Source organism: Ictalurus punctatus, chromosome 22 (genome assembly GCF_001660625.3).
Source record: "Ictalurus punctatus breed USDA103 chromosome 22, Coco_2.0, whole genome shotgun sequence".
NCBI classification, from domain to species: Eukaryota; Metazoa; Chordata; class Actinopteri; order Siluriformes; family Ictaluridae; genus Ictalurus; species Ictalurus punctatus.
Window position 1 is genome coordinate 7,341,262 of NC_030437.2, and position 16,022 is coordinate 7,357,283.

The 16,022-nt window shown below is 39.6% G+C and overlaps 1 protein-coding gene across 5 annotated transcripts in view; it reads left to right on the forward strand.

The window, feature by feature from the left end:
* Nucleotides 1–16,022, forward strand: part of mctp1a (multiple C2 domains, transmembrane 1a) — a 152,516-nt gene that overhangs the window by 107,361 nt on the left and 29,133 nt on the right. For all 5 annotated transcript variants that reach the window (XM_047149795.2, XM_047149796.2, XM_017451442.3 and 2 more), the window contains one exon: nt 6,173–6,292. In XM_047149795.2, the coding sequence (XP_047005751.1) occupies nt 6,173–6,292 (120 nt within the window). The remainder of the gene's footprint in view (nt 1–6,172; nt 6,293–16,022) is intronic.

Genomic DNA, 16,022 nt, shown 5'->3' on the forward strand with positions numbered 1-16,022 from the left:
AAAATTCTTTCCCGATACGTTTTAAACGATTTTCTCAATGCACAGTATGTGTCACGATGTTCAGCAAATCACTACGAAACGTCCAGCTTATTATTGAGCTGTTCACGTTCACGTGTTTACAGTGAAACTAATAGGAAACTTGTAATTACAGGTGTGAGGAAGAAAAACCAAAGGTTAAAAATATCAGTGTTGCAACGATAATTTTACTTCAAAAAAAAAAAAAAAAAAAGGAGCAGATGGTGCAATAATGAAGTCTAGTAAAAGAACAGACTTGAATAGTGTATTTGGTCAGCGCTTTTTAAAGTCGGATTTTCTCAGAAAAACGTACCGTGATGTGATTTTATTTTAATATCGATATTGCATAGTCATATCTCCCAGTATCGTTGCCATATTACTTGATACTGGTAGTCGTAACGTTCCTGCGTAAAGGTTTTCCTGTTTTTTTAATCAACAAAACCAATAAATAAATAAATAAATAAGCTATGCCAAATTTTGACTTCAGCTCGATACACAGCGTATTATTCGGGTTTTGCACAATTCTTGTCTTCTCCTATAGGAAAAGGTTAGCCACAGCAAAAGAAACCCTCGCACCGCGCACATGAAAACGGCTGTGAGGTGAAGCGACGCGAGCTTTCTGATTTGCTATTCTGGTATTTTTAGGTCGGCGCCTTTGCCATGGCTTTATGATTTTTTTTTTTTTTCTTTTTTTTTTTTTTTTTTTTAGTTTGCTGCTTTGTTGTTTTGTTTCTGGCAACACTCGCAAAGTCAAGAACTTTTACTGCACATTTGCTGTAGTGCATCAGAAACCCTTGTGTCTGAGTTGGAGTACCCTCGTGTGGATGTATACACACACACACACACACACACACACACACACACACACACACACACACACACACAAATATAGTGATAAAGTGCCAGCCATTCATGACCACACAACCCCCAACAATAACAAAGCCTGAGTTTGTGTGTATGCGTTTCCAAAAGGAACACACTCTTCCTCTCTCTCTGAACACCTGTAAGCCGAGCGCGCTGACACCCATCCGTGCCGTGTGAAAGTGGCCCGTTGTGGGCAGCGGCGGTGTCGGGTTCAGAGAGGCCGCTTCATGCCAGCTCTCCCCACCCTGAACCCCGGCGCTCCCTGGAGTGGGCAAGCCTCACCAACTCTTCCTCTAAACAAATTTGCTGTAACTTTAGCTGCAATTTGGCCTTGAATTGGGAGCAAATAGAGCAGGTATTGTGCATGGGGAATAGGAGCGCTGTACGGATGTGTGTGTGTGTGTGTGTGTTCTGGCTGTGGGGGCTTTATTGGAAGGAGGAGGTAAGAAAATGATACCCGGTGCTTTCATGTGGGGTAAAGTAGGGCTCTTATCAGTGGGAGAGCTAGGACAAGAGAGCTGCTGCTACAGGAAACTGGAGCAGCCCTCACCTGCTTTGCATTTAGATAAAATAAACCCATCCAAGAAAAAAGAGAGATAGAGAGAGGGAGAGGAACAAATGTGTTATGGTGAGCGCGTGTGTGTGTGTGTGTGTATTAGATCTTACACTGTTTCCTTCAGTGTCACACTTTTTCAGTTTAGGTAAATTGTAAGCGCTAAGCACTATCATTAACAAGGGCCTGCTGGACTGACCGTGATCTTCCTACAGAAACGATCACCCGAAAATAGAAAAAAGAAAAATTCGAGTATTCGCGCGTAATAAACCAGCGCTTTTCCCCCCAAATGAATCATTAATAATGAAGTATTTGATACAGCTACATTATTTAACACGCATAATGAACCGAAGTGAGCCGTTTTCGAGCGCTCCATTTTCATAAATCCCCACAAAGGTTGAGTGCATGTTGACAAATCTCCACTTTTGATGAATGCCAGGAGGTGGCAGTGCAGCATCACTCAACAGGAGCGAGGGGAGAAAAAAAAAAAAATTCTTAGCCAAAAAAGCCCTGCATGAGTTATTGACGTCCATAATCAGCCTCTCATTTGGCATATTTCTCTCCACTGTTGGCACCATTTAAAATAATCAACACCACTATGATGAGTCAATTTCTGAATTCCAAGTAGAAGAGCTGTTGCGGGGTGTGTTGGTAACACACTTTTAATGTGCTAATTCTCAAATGCATTCTCCAAAGTGGTCATACCCCACTCCATAACCGCAAGTGCCAAAACGATATTAAAATCGGCTGCCAGAACTGTTGAGTCCACTCTTTTCTCCAAAAAAAATAAAAAAAATAAAATTTGAGGACAATTTGAAACACTTGGCTGTTTTTATATATTTCTCTCTAAAACCAGAGAGAGAGCGCGAGAGAGTTTTGATACTTCATCATGAGTTTTTATTACCGATGTTTAAAATCAAATGAATGTTTCAATCACTCTAACAGCGCTTCATATGGGAGAGGAACATAATGACTGCAGCTTAGTTATGTGTGCTAAAATGTACAAGTAGTGCTACAGTGATTAAACACAGAACTGTGTTAATGGAAAACAAGCACTGTTAGAAAACTAATAATCACACATTATAGTAGAGATGAATATGTCCCTTTTAACTATCTTGGGAATTGAAAGTAAGCAATTAGAAAACGAAGCTTGTTGAAAGGTAAAGAGGTTCCGCGTTTGGTTTTTTTTAATTAATATTTTTTTTTATTGGCGTCTTACTTTTTATAAGGATGTTTACTTTTGTATTTTATAAGCGCTCAGGAATAAAGTGGAGGGACTTTCTAGTAAAGTTTCTATCATGAGGGACAGTCTAAAAGCAGAGCTTGGATAAATATCTACTAAAAAGGGATACTTTATTATAAAAATGTTTAAAAAAAAAAAAAAATGACAGGCTTTGTGGGAAGAATTGTTTTAATTTTGTAGTTGTCCTGTACGTTACCTTTTCAGATATTCCCAGTGTTGAAACAGGAACACAGAGTAGGTTGAAGAAAAGCCGATGATTTTCATTGCGTATTGTGTTACTGAGAGGACACCGGGTGACTCGGTGCAGGTGTGATGGTCTGAACGGTCTGTGCGCTGGACCCGAATTCAAACCCACACGGGGAATTGACTAAGCGAGGCGCTGAGCAGTCGGAGGCTATTATGACTTACCTGGATGCACTCTGACAAAACGTGCAGTCGTACGTCCGCAGATTCGGTTTCTGTCCTCTTTCTTTCAGTATGGTTTTCGGGATGTTTTTTTTTTTAATGTTTGGGGGGGGGTTGCGTCTCTCCTCTCTCCCCTGTGAGGGGGTCTTTAGAGGCCCCTGGTCTGGGCATCGGGCTGTGTGTAAGGGAGAAGGGTCACCTCCGAGCGGTCGAGGTGTCGACTAACGTTGCCCGTCAATCAAGCTCTGGCCCTCAGCTACAATCCGAACTCCACAGAGTGTGTCCAGCGACAGGTTAAATAACTGCCCAGACGTATGAAAACAAGATGGACACTGAGGAGCTGAGACAAAGAACTGCCATTTGCTTTTGTAAGTGAGAGATTTGTAAACGATTCATTAGGAGTGGATATTATTTTGTGGGCTTTGTGTGATTAAAAAGAAATGGGGGGAAAAAAAAAAGTGTTAAATTATATAAAAAATATACATAGATTCTTTCTTTATTTATATTAATTATATTATATCTTATGACTAAAGCTCTATAGAAAATGTATAAAATGCATACATGTACATATACACACACAAATTTCACTTTTTCACATTTTTGTGGTCTAGAAATATATTATATGGGGTGTGTGTGTGTGTATATAAAATATTTTTCTAGACCACAAAAATGTGAAAAAGTGAAATTCGAAAATAATAATAATAGTAGTAATAATAATAATAATAATAATAATAATAATAATAATTTGCAATTAAATATGAAATGTATTTCCCCTCATATGTTTCTTATTCTCATCTCATGCAGTAGGAGATTTCTACCTAAGGCAATTTTTGGAAGATTTTGTTTTCTTTTAGGTTTCTTTTTTTTTTTCTTTTTTTTTTTTTTTGGTGGTAGCGTCGACCTCAAAAAAATTGAATATCATAGTATTTTTTCTTTTTGCAGCACGCTGAGATGTATAGCACAAAAGGAGTAAACATGGTTAACATCCCTGTACAAAGAGTGGGATGTTTCACGGAAGGTTTAAGCAATGCTGAATCCATTCAAAGAATAAACAGAGAACCCTGAATGAGGCAAAGGGAAAAAGTGTGTGTGTGTGTGTGCGCCTGTAAAGCTTGTTGAATTATTGAAAATGATTCTTCTCTGTTCCCTGAATACCTCTTTATTAAAGGAGAAAAACCCCTAAAGAACAGTAATATGGGGTATTTTTTTCCTCTCTCCTCACTATCACACACTACATTCCGGCTCAGTACAGGAATTATTTTGCTCTGAGCGTTATGCAATGCTTTGGCAAATTCATTTATTATTCATCATATATATCTTTGTTTTGCTGTTGTACATGGTACATAAAGACTCAACTTTTTTCCTTCTTTCAGATATACGCCCCTAAGTGGATAATGATAGATTTAATTTTAAAATATTCATTCTACGCGTCCGTCCGTGTGCGCATTCACTTCATGCAGCGCAGTAATGGAGCCATGAATGACCATATTGCTGACCCCTCGGTGTACCACTGCACCTGTGTGTGTGTGTGTGTGTGTGTGTGTGTGTGTGTGTGTGTTAAGAGAGAAAGGTTAGGGTTATCAGTAGGAGTCCACTTAGCACTGCGGCATCCTCACAGCAACGTACAGAGCACGAGTTTTCTAATATAAAGTTTTAAAAGCTTGAAAAACCGACTATTTGTCTGAATAGTATTATTTATTTGCGCCCTGTAACAATCTTACATTTACATTGCGTTAATATTCATTGTAGTAAACATCATAACTCATCAGCTATTTCATTCTGCCATATTCGTTATTATCATGGGTGAATGAAATTGTCACACCCTGCTGTGCTTCGTATGCAGTTGTAAATATGTTTCGCCAAAATAATCAGCGTGCGGAAATTTCATCTTAGGCCGGTTGCTTTTTTGATGAGCAGTTACATTTTCCACGGCATAACTGTGCGTTTTGATTAATAGCTATTACAATGAAACATGGATGGAGTCCTAAGTTGGGGCTTGCGTATTTTTATTTTATTTTTTTTTGTTGTTGTTGTTGTCTGGTTTCGCTAATTAAAAAGGAGCACATTCATTTCGAATGTGCTATATGGCACGCATCAATTTCAGCCGATCGCCTGGAGTAGTCACGAATTAATATTGCGGCGTCACAAATTGCTGCGCGTAGAAATTGATAAGATAATCAGCAAGGCCGAGGCTCAAAGTGTTCTCCTTTATTTACAGAGTTGAGCAGTGGTGAAGTGGATTATTGTTGTATAGCTGCAGCATGTGCTCCTCAGTGCAGGAATGGGGTGTAAACGTTTGGTCACTGAGAGCTGTGCGCGGTATCCGGCACGTCGCAGTAGTTCACCGGAAGGCCAGCGGTCTGTCTGCGGCTTGGTTCCGAATATACCGAGTGTGTTTATATTGTGTGAGCGCACTACTTTAGGAGAAGGCAGAATTTTCAATTCCATATCGCACACGTAGATATTCCTACAATCAATAATGTGTCATTTTGGCCCCGTGATGCAGTGGGTTTCTGAGTCTCAGACTCGGGATCCCTGGTTGAAACCCGAGCTCGGGTTACTGTCTGTGCGGAGCTTCGTGTGTTCTCCATCTGGGTTTCCTCAGAGTTCTTCAGTTTCCTCACACCTCCCAAAAACATGTCTGTACTGTAGGTAGACCGGCTACACTAAATGACCCATGTTTGTCTGTCTATGAATGTGTGTATGTAAGGTGTATTCATGCATCACAGAGTGTTCCCGGGATAGACTCCAGATCTATTGCAACCCTGACTAGAATAAAATGAAGAATATATTAAAGCATATTGAATATTTGCTGAATAAGAGTGTGCGATTTTTATTACATTTCGATCCAGTAACATGATTTAAAACTCTACGATTAACGTTGTACCTTTTATATATGTTACTTATATAAAACTCCATGGAAGTGATTTTCCGGTTGGAATTAAACAAAAATAAAAAAAAAACGAATAATATCTGCTCTGTAATGAGAAAATGAAACAATGTGCCGGATTAAAGGAATGTCCAGTGTGTCCTTTCCCACTGTTCTGCTCTTTCACGTCTAGTCTTTTCTTTCTCTCTGTCCATCTTGACAGCTCTTCATCGTGGTGGTGTGGAACTTTGAGCTCTGCATGATCCCGCTGGCTCTGCTGTTCCTGCTGGCCTGGAATTACGTCCTCATCGCTTCGGGAAAGGACAGCAGACAGGGAGACGTGGTGAGTGAACCTGCATTCTCGCTTCGGCGGCATCTCAGCCTTTTACACACACACACACACCTTCTCTTTCCTTTAATCCTAGTAAAAAGGACCAAAAATATCCTAGCCACATTCAAAACTGTGAACTCATTTCGCTTTAAAAGTCACGCTGTATTGAATATTAAACCTGTATTATACAATTAGAAATATTAATTTATAAATGGGTTCAAATTATATATCGGAATTCGAATGCAATCACGTGTGAAGTATAGTGCGATTTATTCATCGTGGATGTTGGAGTCGTTTAATATTGAAAGACAGTATACTATAGTTATGCATAAGATCTTAATATTATTTATATATGAAGGAGGTTAAATTATATAGATGATAAGATCCCGACGGAGTTTGCCTGAAATTGTAAATATTGAATTTGATAAAACTGTCCTGTATATTGCAGCATGTTAAAGAACTTTTTGCTCGAAGTAGTATTTTTATGAACAATTTCAAATATTTATTTACAGAAGTCAGATAACGTTTCACGTTTCATTTAATTGTTTTTAAATAGAATCATGCGAAAAACGATTGTAAAAAGTGTTGAATAGCGACGTTCTCTGCTTGGATATTTTAGTGGAATATTTAGTAGTAACTACATAGAAAAATATCACGTTTTTGCTTTTTAAATTTTTATTTATTTATTTATTTATTTTAACCAAAACCCACTGGAATATTAATTTAACATGAGACAAACCTTTCCAAACAATTTCGATTAAATGGTTTCGCTATACAAATATGCTATGTTTCTATAAAGCTATACACGCTTTATAGAAATATGCTTTATAGCTTATATGCTATGGGATATAAGAACTGCTGTATACTTCCTGGGTGTCCTGGAGACACAGTAAACTTCCCTTTTATTGTTCTTTTCGAGTTTTCGTATCATGTATGTCTGTCAAAGTGAACGAAACTTTAAAAAAAAAAAAAACTAAAAAAACCTGTACATTGTAAGGAGAGATGAGTTCACTTTCAACACGACTGCTCTGTTTTTTCCTGTAGATGGCGACATTGTTTGCAAAAATTCTGAAACCAGGGACAGAAATCCTCCTTTATATATTTACCTGGCTCTTCACTTCATCTATACATTTATCTCCACTTGCTTTAATTTGCACTAATAAATCAAACAAAAAAGAGGCTTGAAGTTAAAGACTATATTTGCATAGTCGGACAATACAGACAAAGCATCCTCTGCTTAATACCTGTTTACCTGTTCGCTTATGCTGTCCATCTGGCGTTAACTGTTAAGCGTGCCATTATTTATTCCACACATTTATACAATGCGCTGTTCTGTGTTTCTGGAAACTGTAAACGAATCTGGATCAGGAGTCAAGGATTCAAAACCAGGTAATGGGTCAAAGGTTGTGCCTTTGGGAGCTGTGGATATAAAACGCATGAAGAATGTGAAAGCTACGGCCCCACGAGCCCTCAGTCATCCTTATACTCTATTGTTCTGCATTTTGACGACTGTAACCACAACAGATGAGCCACTCGTGGGGCTGGCAAGAGCGAGAGAGTTCCGCTCACTGACACAATAAACAAACACACACAAGCACATACACATGGGGTCTGCTTTTCATTAAACTCAAACCCACTGATGAGCTTGGCCACTTTCTCTCTTGCAGTCATTTAGAAAAGGAAGTTACTTTATTATAAACTCTGGGGGAAGGAATTGAAGTGGTTTTTTTTGTTTTGTTTTTTTTTTTGGTTCTTTTTAACATGGGGCGTGTGTGTGTATATATATGTGTGTGTGTGTGTATATATATATATATATATATATATATGTATATATATGTATGTATGTATATATATGTATATGTGTGTATGTATGTGTGTGTGTGTGTATATATATATATATATATGTATGTATATATATATATATATATATATATATATATATATATATATATATGTATGTATATATATATATATATATATATATATATATATATATATATATATATATATATATATATATATATATAAATTATGGATATAATAATATATGGATATAAATTATGGATTATGCAAAATTGTGAGCCCCCTTCCGTTTTGCTTCTATTTTGTATTCTTTTTCTAATTCAGTACAACATTTTGCTTTAATGACAGCGGACACTCGAACAGACATGTACCCGACAAGTTTGTGTAAAACTTGACAATCAATTTTAAATCGGATCAGTTGGAGTATCATCTGAACATGTGCTTCAGTATATAAGGGATAAATCCTGACCCTTCGTACAAAGGAGCTAACACGGTCAATATCGCAAATTTGATTACGTTTAAATAGTGACTTAGAAATAGTGCAGAATACTGTATACTGAATATTCACGATATTTCCTTTATTTATTTGACATCTTTCTGACTTTCGGACATGCTTTTTTGACTCATATGTACGTGCAAGTGAAATTTTATTAACAGCTGATAAGTATGTTATTTATGTCAGTTATGTCAGTATTTTCTGTGCAGGATTTTACCTCTACGTTGTTATGCATCAGTGAGCCTGCTGTCCAAAATTGTATCTTTCAAGTGTTTTATTTATTTATTTTTTACAAGTTCCATTTAAAACACCAGTCTGGCGCTCAGTTAAGCGACAAGCTTTCGAAATATTCCCCTAGTAAAAGTTGGTCATTCATGTTTCTGTCACTTGTGTAGCCATGCCAAGCTCCCAGTGGTTGGCAGGATATAATTTCAAATAGCGCTCTGTCTAAAATCAATACTAAACCCACTGACACATAAGTGCAGGCTGCTACAACGCAGCGGCCAGCCTGGCTCTCACTCAGAGTTAAAGAGCTGCCCAGCCTGTGAGGCTTACTGATAGGCTTCTGTGATATCCAGATATATCAGTATAAGCACCTGGGTGGGATATTATGCCCCATAACATGAATATGAATGAGAATGCACTCTTATTGAAAGTTACACTTAGTAGAATGTTTTGTGTGACAGTCGCATGCCGCTGGCTAGATGTCATGTTCTCATATCTGATGACTGCAGAGGTGAGGAGCATCTTCTCAGTCAACAAGCTGCCATGAGACTTCATCACTTATCCCCTTACTGCATTCTCTACTTCTTACCACTGGGAACTCTTCATATCGTTCCAACTTTATGGAAAACCTATTGCATCTTTGAATTAGTCAGCCTACCATATAATTCTTAATTTAGCAGGGCTGTTGATGCATGCTGTGTAAATCTTTTCCCCGGTATTTTACGACTAACCCCCCTGCTGTTTTGTTTGTGTGCGAGTCTATTTAGCTGATTCCAATACTACTGTACTTATGGCCATGTTGCAATAAATATAGGCTATTAAAAACGTGGCTATGAAGATATAAACAGGCAAAAACAAACACACTATATGTAGCTAAAGGTACATCATTTCTTATATATGTATTGGTTCCTCAATTTTTTTGTGTCCAACAGCTTTTCCTAGTCTTATAAATGTGAGGTGGAATTAACTTCTAGTTATGTGGTTTCCTCTGTGCGGTTTCCGCTCCATGAAACCAAAGTCATGGCTCTGACATAATCGGGAAAAGAGAAAGAAGGAAAGACCCAGCCGCTGCCAGTTGCTTTAAACAACATGTAAAATTAAACCATCGCCCTTTGCCAAATGTCAACATTTGGAAAGTTATGATTTTACAAAAGCCTGTAAAAGGGTAATTCTCTTTGGAAGACATGAGCACTCGGCCTCAAACCAAGAGGAAGACTTATGCAGAATTGGAATATGTTTTTATCATATATAATCATAATATATTCAGGGGGAAAAAAACTCCCACTTTCAGCTGTCATTTAATTGAAGAGGATTGTTACCTCAAGGGTTGACATGCTAGCTCAACTCTTAACCTGTAGTCAGCTGACCCCTGACTCTCGTATTCTTTCCCTGTGCTCTCCATGCCACCCCTCCACCAATTACCTGACCTCTCTGTCAGAGCCTGTTATTGTTAAAAGCTCTTTTTTACCATCTGGGAAGGCTATGCTCTAAACACCAGAGTATACTCTCAAACTGGTGTTTCCAAATGGAAGATGTTTAGCAGGTCTGAGAACTGTATAAGTAGGCTCCTTTGGTTCCTTAGAGAGAAATTTCCAAGCCATAGTGAATAGATATTATGAGGATGAATTAGGGGTTCAGAGGCGGTGCCACCACCTTTGGATGCAAGTCAGACAGATCACGACTTCTGAACCGAGCCTGTCGATCATCAGAACAAAAATGGACCAGGTCTGTCAATCATCAGAAACAATTTGTAGACCAACCCCGTTGATCTGTAACAAACATTGTAAAAGCCGGACTTTTCTCTATACACTTATAATGGGATCTCCCATTATATTACAGTGGTTATAAAGGAGACTCCTACTGGTGATGGTTGGAATTGTCCTCACTATACAGGTCAGAAAGCCACAACTTGGCAACCCAAACCAGGCTGACATTACCTGTCAGAGTCTGGCCCATTTCCTGTAGAGATCCAGTGATCTCACTGCCTTCACTGACCTCCCCTCCACCCCCAGCTTCCAGTTCAGTTTGTTTGGAGACCTGGAAGGTTTTGGTGGGGCTCCGTAATGACCACTTGGGTTCAGTCAAGCGTTGGACAGCTCAGTTGGAATTGAGAGGAGCAGGGCCCGTGGCGGGCCCTGAAAGACCCACGCTGCTGAATCCACTGGCCCGGAAAACACTTTACCAGATGTTTCAAAGGTGTTAATTATAGCAAATTCTGCCAGAGCTGGAGAAACATAGTGACATCTCTTTCACCAGCCTGTATGCAATTAAGCATTTTAAGGTACTTCTCAGTAACCTTGTCAGTGGTTTGAGGGCAAGGATAATGTACTCCTCATCCCTTTGTTTCTCTTTTGTGTCTTATTTCTGGCTGTTTTTCATGTCACTGAAATGAAGCGTGTATAGGAATATGCGGTAGATGCCGTCATGTTTCTTACACTTTAGTATGTCATTTTGAAACAAAGGACTTCCATATTTGCATATACCTAAAAGCAGTGACAAAGATATTCGAGACAAAGTCCGACTGTGCCACAAGGGCATTTAAAAAAAAAAAAAAAAATCATATTTCCACGTGTTATTGCTTCTAAATACTACACAACCCACTGAAAGTGGCTGTGATGCCACCTATGGGATTGTGCATTGTTTTAAACACTGTGATGTAGACAGTCAGTTGGAAGACCTGAAGCTTCAGTGTCTCCCATGAGGCTTGATCTCAGGGAGAAGCCTGTCATGGATCCATTTACCCTGTCCAACTTCACGTCTGACGTCAACGTGGAACAAGCTGCCATCATCTCATGTGACCAGCGAAAGAGCAGCACGATAAAAGACACCTATTGGTTCAATATCATATATATTTCATTGTTTGAGGAAAAAGTCGAAGGTGGTCATGATTTAAAGCAAGTGTATTTTTATTGAATCGCTCGGTTAAAAGCTGCACTTTTGTACATCGGTACAGGTACTTCAATAAAGTTTTTCAGTTTCCCTCTCTTTCGTTTTGTCTGGTTTGAGCAGTGCTTTGTCTGTTTTTTTTTTTCCATTGTGTGTGTAATTTGAAAAACAAACCGCTTGGATGGAGCTTCATGAATAAAGGATAGGCTGTGTTTTTCCTTACCGTCTTCTGGTACAGGTGGGTTGCTCTGGGGGGAAATGTGGAGCCTGTCAAGCCCACCTCCAGTGTCAATCACTGCACAGTGAAATATAAAGGGAAACTAAATGAGAGCCTGTCTCTCAATCGTGCTCCATGCTAGCTCTTCTTTCAGCCCGGTGCTCTGGCTGTGGGCTGAGTCGACTGGGATGGCACACGAAAAAAAGGGGGTGTGTAATGGCAGGGCCAAGAGAGGAGGAGGAGGACTAGGAGGAGGAAGATGAGGAAGAGAAGGGGAGCGGTTTTTCGGGCCTTTAATCCACCTCAGTGCCACCACCTCTTCCAGCGATGCACTCCCGCCAACAAGACGTCGAATCTCGTGTGCCTGGCAGACATGCCTCCGCTCCTCCGTGCCAGCCCCTGACAGGTGACAAAATCAAAAGGTCACGTCACTTTGAACTGGCAGCGTTTGTTGCCCCGCTGATTTCCCCCGTGCCAGTGTGGCTCCGAGTCGCTCACAGACGAGGTTTGAAGCGAGGAGAGAAGCGACTTTGGCAGCTCCCTACACTTCATCCCTGTGAACTTTTGTACCTGAGATTTTGCTAACAATGTGGATGATCTACACATCTTTGTCATGGCTGCTGCTGCGGTTGTTGATGCAGCCGTGTTTCTTGCTGGCAGGGTTTTGTTTACAGAACACTGACTGTGTTTTTGAGGTATCCGCAGGGTCTATACCGTGCAACAGATTAGAGTTGAATGCAAGCCATGGGATGAAAAGCTATGATGAGGCTTCTTACTTGTGGGACTACATGACCCTGGCATGTTTCTGAACTGCATCGCTAAACCCAGCAGTCTTCTGATCATTGTGTTTGCCTTGTAAAGCTCAGCCCTAAAGAGACAAAGTGTCTCTACCACACAGAACAGCACTGAGTCTGACCTCCTATTACTTTGCCTATTTTGCACTCTTAGCATACGTAACTGCATTACGCAACCAAGTCTGATCGGCAAAAACAGTGTTCATTCTTCCACTAAATCAATACATTGACCAATTAGTGCTCCTCTCCTCTCAATCTACCACTTTGCCAGTAGCACCAGTCTTTGACTTCAGTCTCTGCAGGGGTCAAGCCAGAGTCAGCCAACATTGGCATGAGCACAAGCCCTCCCTTTGACCAGCAGTGCTCTGACAGCCTGTGAAGAGGCTGTTTGGGCTGGAGGTGCTCCGGCGAGAGTCCTTATCAGCCTTCCAGGCCTGGGCTCTCCTGGGTCCCCCTGATCCACACGCCGCATACAAAGCAGGACCATGCCCCGAGCAGCTGGAGACGCTAGAGATGTCTTCCATTTCAAAGAGGTGCAAGAGGAGGGGAGAGGGGATGGGGCAAAAAATGAAAGTATATATCTTCATGTCGGATGGGTTGTCTGGCTTGGGCATCTATTCCCGGCGCACCTGTCATGGTGAAGGTTAGAATTAAAAGCACAGATAGCACAGTTCTTCCTTTGCTGATAGTAGAGGAGAGAAAAAGTGCATTAACCCGCCAAGATGGATGTCACAGAGCAGGGCTGGGGATGGTGCCAGTGCTAGCTGAAAGGCCAGACTGCAGAGGATCTTGCTCTCTCTCTCTCTCGCTCTGAGACTGTCAGTAAAAGACCCACTCTGACTGATTCATGACCTTGTTTTTCTTTTCCTCAAAAATGCTTTTTCTCCTCTTCATTGATTGCTAAATGCTCAATTTGCACAGCATGATTGATTGTCTTCTTCTCCCAAATAATCGAGACTAGCCTCTACTTAACCCTGCTATTGAAACCACATTACTCTGGTAGATTTGTGCACCCTTTAGCACAAAGCATCATCAGTTCACTCCTAGCAATTCCTCCATCTCTCCTGAACCCTCCTTTTGTTTCTGCCTCTAGCAGCATTTACATAAGAGGCTTATGGCAGCATGCACTCTGCCTTTTAGCCAAGACAAAGGAACAAAAGCTATTGTTTGCTAAGTAACAATTTTTGGATGTCACAGAAAACTCATTTATGTGATGCGGAAAGTCAAAAAAAAATAATCAAAAGAAATTGCTCTTCTCGGTAGATTTGGGGATGGGGGTGCGGGGGGGATTTGTAGAAATTGCCTTATGTAAATAGCCCACATATGACCTTGAAGCTTTTGATGTGTGATTGACAAGACGAGCCCCAAGAAGAGAAATAATGATCTGTGCATGTTCCCTCCTCCGGCAATGAAAATAGGCATGTGATATGGACTCTTTTCGGGCTCCCAGGGGCCACACATGCTTGATGGAGTGTTTTCAATTGACCGAGATAAACTCTTTATATGTCTGCCAGCACACTGCCTAATATTTGTGCCTGCACCTCTGTATAGGCTCCTCCAGCTTGGTAAATTACGGTAGGATGTGTGTGAATAATTAATCCATCTACATTATCAGTACAGACAGTGTGTGTGTGTGTGTGTGTGTGTGTGTGTGTGTGTGTGTGTGTGTGTGTGTGTGTGTGTATATATATATATATATATATATATATATATATATATATATATATATATATATATATATATATATATATATATTCATTCATATCATATTTTGGGTTCTTTTAGTGTAATACATACATTACATCACACTTTATAATATGTTTCATAGACACAATTTTAATTTGTTTTTTTAAGTCATTTGTACTTTTACAAGACATGCATGTTTCACAGAGTATTCTTAATTATCATGAAAAGGAATATTCAATGATAATCAGAATAACTCTTATACCTAGGCTCTTTGTATTCCCTGAGCAACATTTGGATTCTCTCATTTGTAAAATATCTCTGTCCCCAAACTAGCGGACAACTCTGTCCTAAGCAGATTCCCTGAGCAATCTTTGGCAGTTTTTCTTGACGTATCTGTTAGAACTCAGATGTAATATACTGAGTTCAACTAAGGTGAGGAGGCTGGGATGGTCAAGACAAAACTTCTTTCTGTTTTTCTTTTTTCTCCACCCAGAAACCATGGTGAATACATACCTGCATTTCAAAAACTTTATACAACCCCAATTCCAAAAAATGATTTGCAAATCTCATAAACCCATCACAATAGAACATGGAAAACATATGAAATGTTTAAACTGAGTAAATGTACCATTTTAAGGGAAAAAAAGAAGGTAATTTTGAATTTGATGGCCGCAACACGTCTAAAAAAAAGTTGGAAAAGTAAGTGTTACTAAAAAGAAACAGCTGGAGGTTAATTAGTAACAGGTTAGTAACATGATTTGGTATAAAAAAAGAGTAACTTGCAGAGTCTTTCAGAAATAAAGATAGGCAGAGGTTCACCAATCTGCAAAGAACTGCATCTACAATTTGTGGAACAATTTCAGAATAATGTTCCTCTATGTAAAATTGTGAAGACTATGAATATCTCATCATCTACAGTACATATCATCATCAAAAGATTCAGAGAATCTGGAGAAATCTCTGTGCGCAAGGGACAAGGGTGACAGACAATATTGCATGCCAGTGAACTCCGGGCCCTCAGGCGGCACTGCATTAAACGCAGGCATGATTCTGTAATGGAAATCACTGCATGGGCTCAGAAACACCTCCAGAACACACTGTCTGTGAACACAGTTTGCCGTGCCATCCACAAATAAATGCTGGTTAAAGCTCTATCATGCAAAGAAGAAGCCGTTTGTGAACATGATCCAGAAACGCCGCTGTCTTCTCTGGACCAAAGCTCATTTAAAATGGACTGAGGCAAAGTGGAAAACTGTTCTGTGGTCAGACGAATCGAAATTTTATATTTAGATACTCTTTTTATACCCAGTCATGTTACTGACCTGTTGCCAATTAACCTAATTAGTTGCAAAAATGTTCCTCCAGCTGTTTCTTTTTAGTAACACTTACGGTTTCCTCGTCCTAACTTTTTTGTGTTGCGGCCATCAAATTCAAAATGACCTTATTTTTTTCTTAAAATGGAACATTTCCTTAGTTTAAACATTTGATATGTTTTCTACATTCTATTGTGAATAACGAGAGTTTATGAGGTTTGCAAATCATTGAATTCTGTTTATATTTACATTTTACACAGCGTTGTATTTTTTTTTTTGGAAATTGGGGTTGTACAATGCAGGCCTACAAGTGTATTACAGA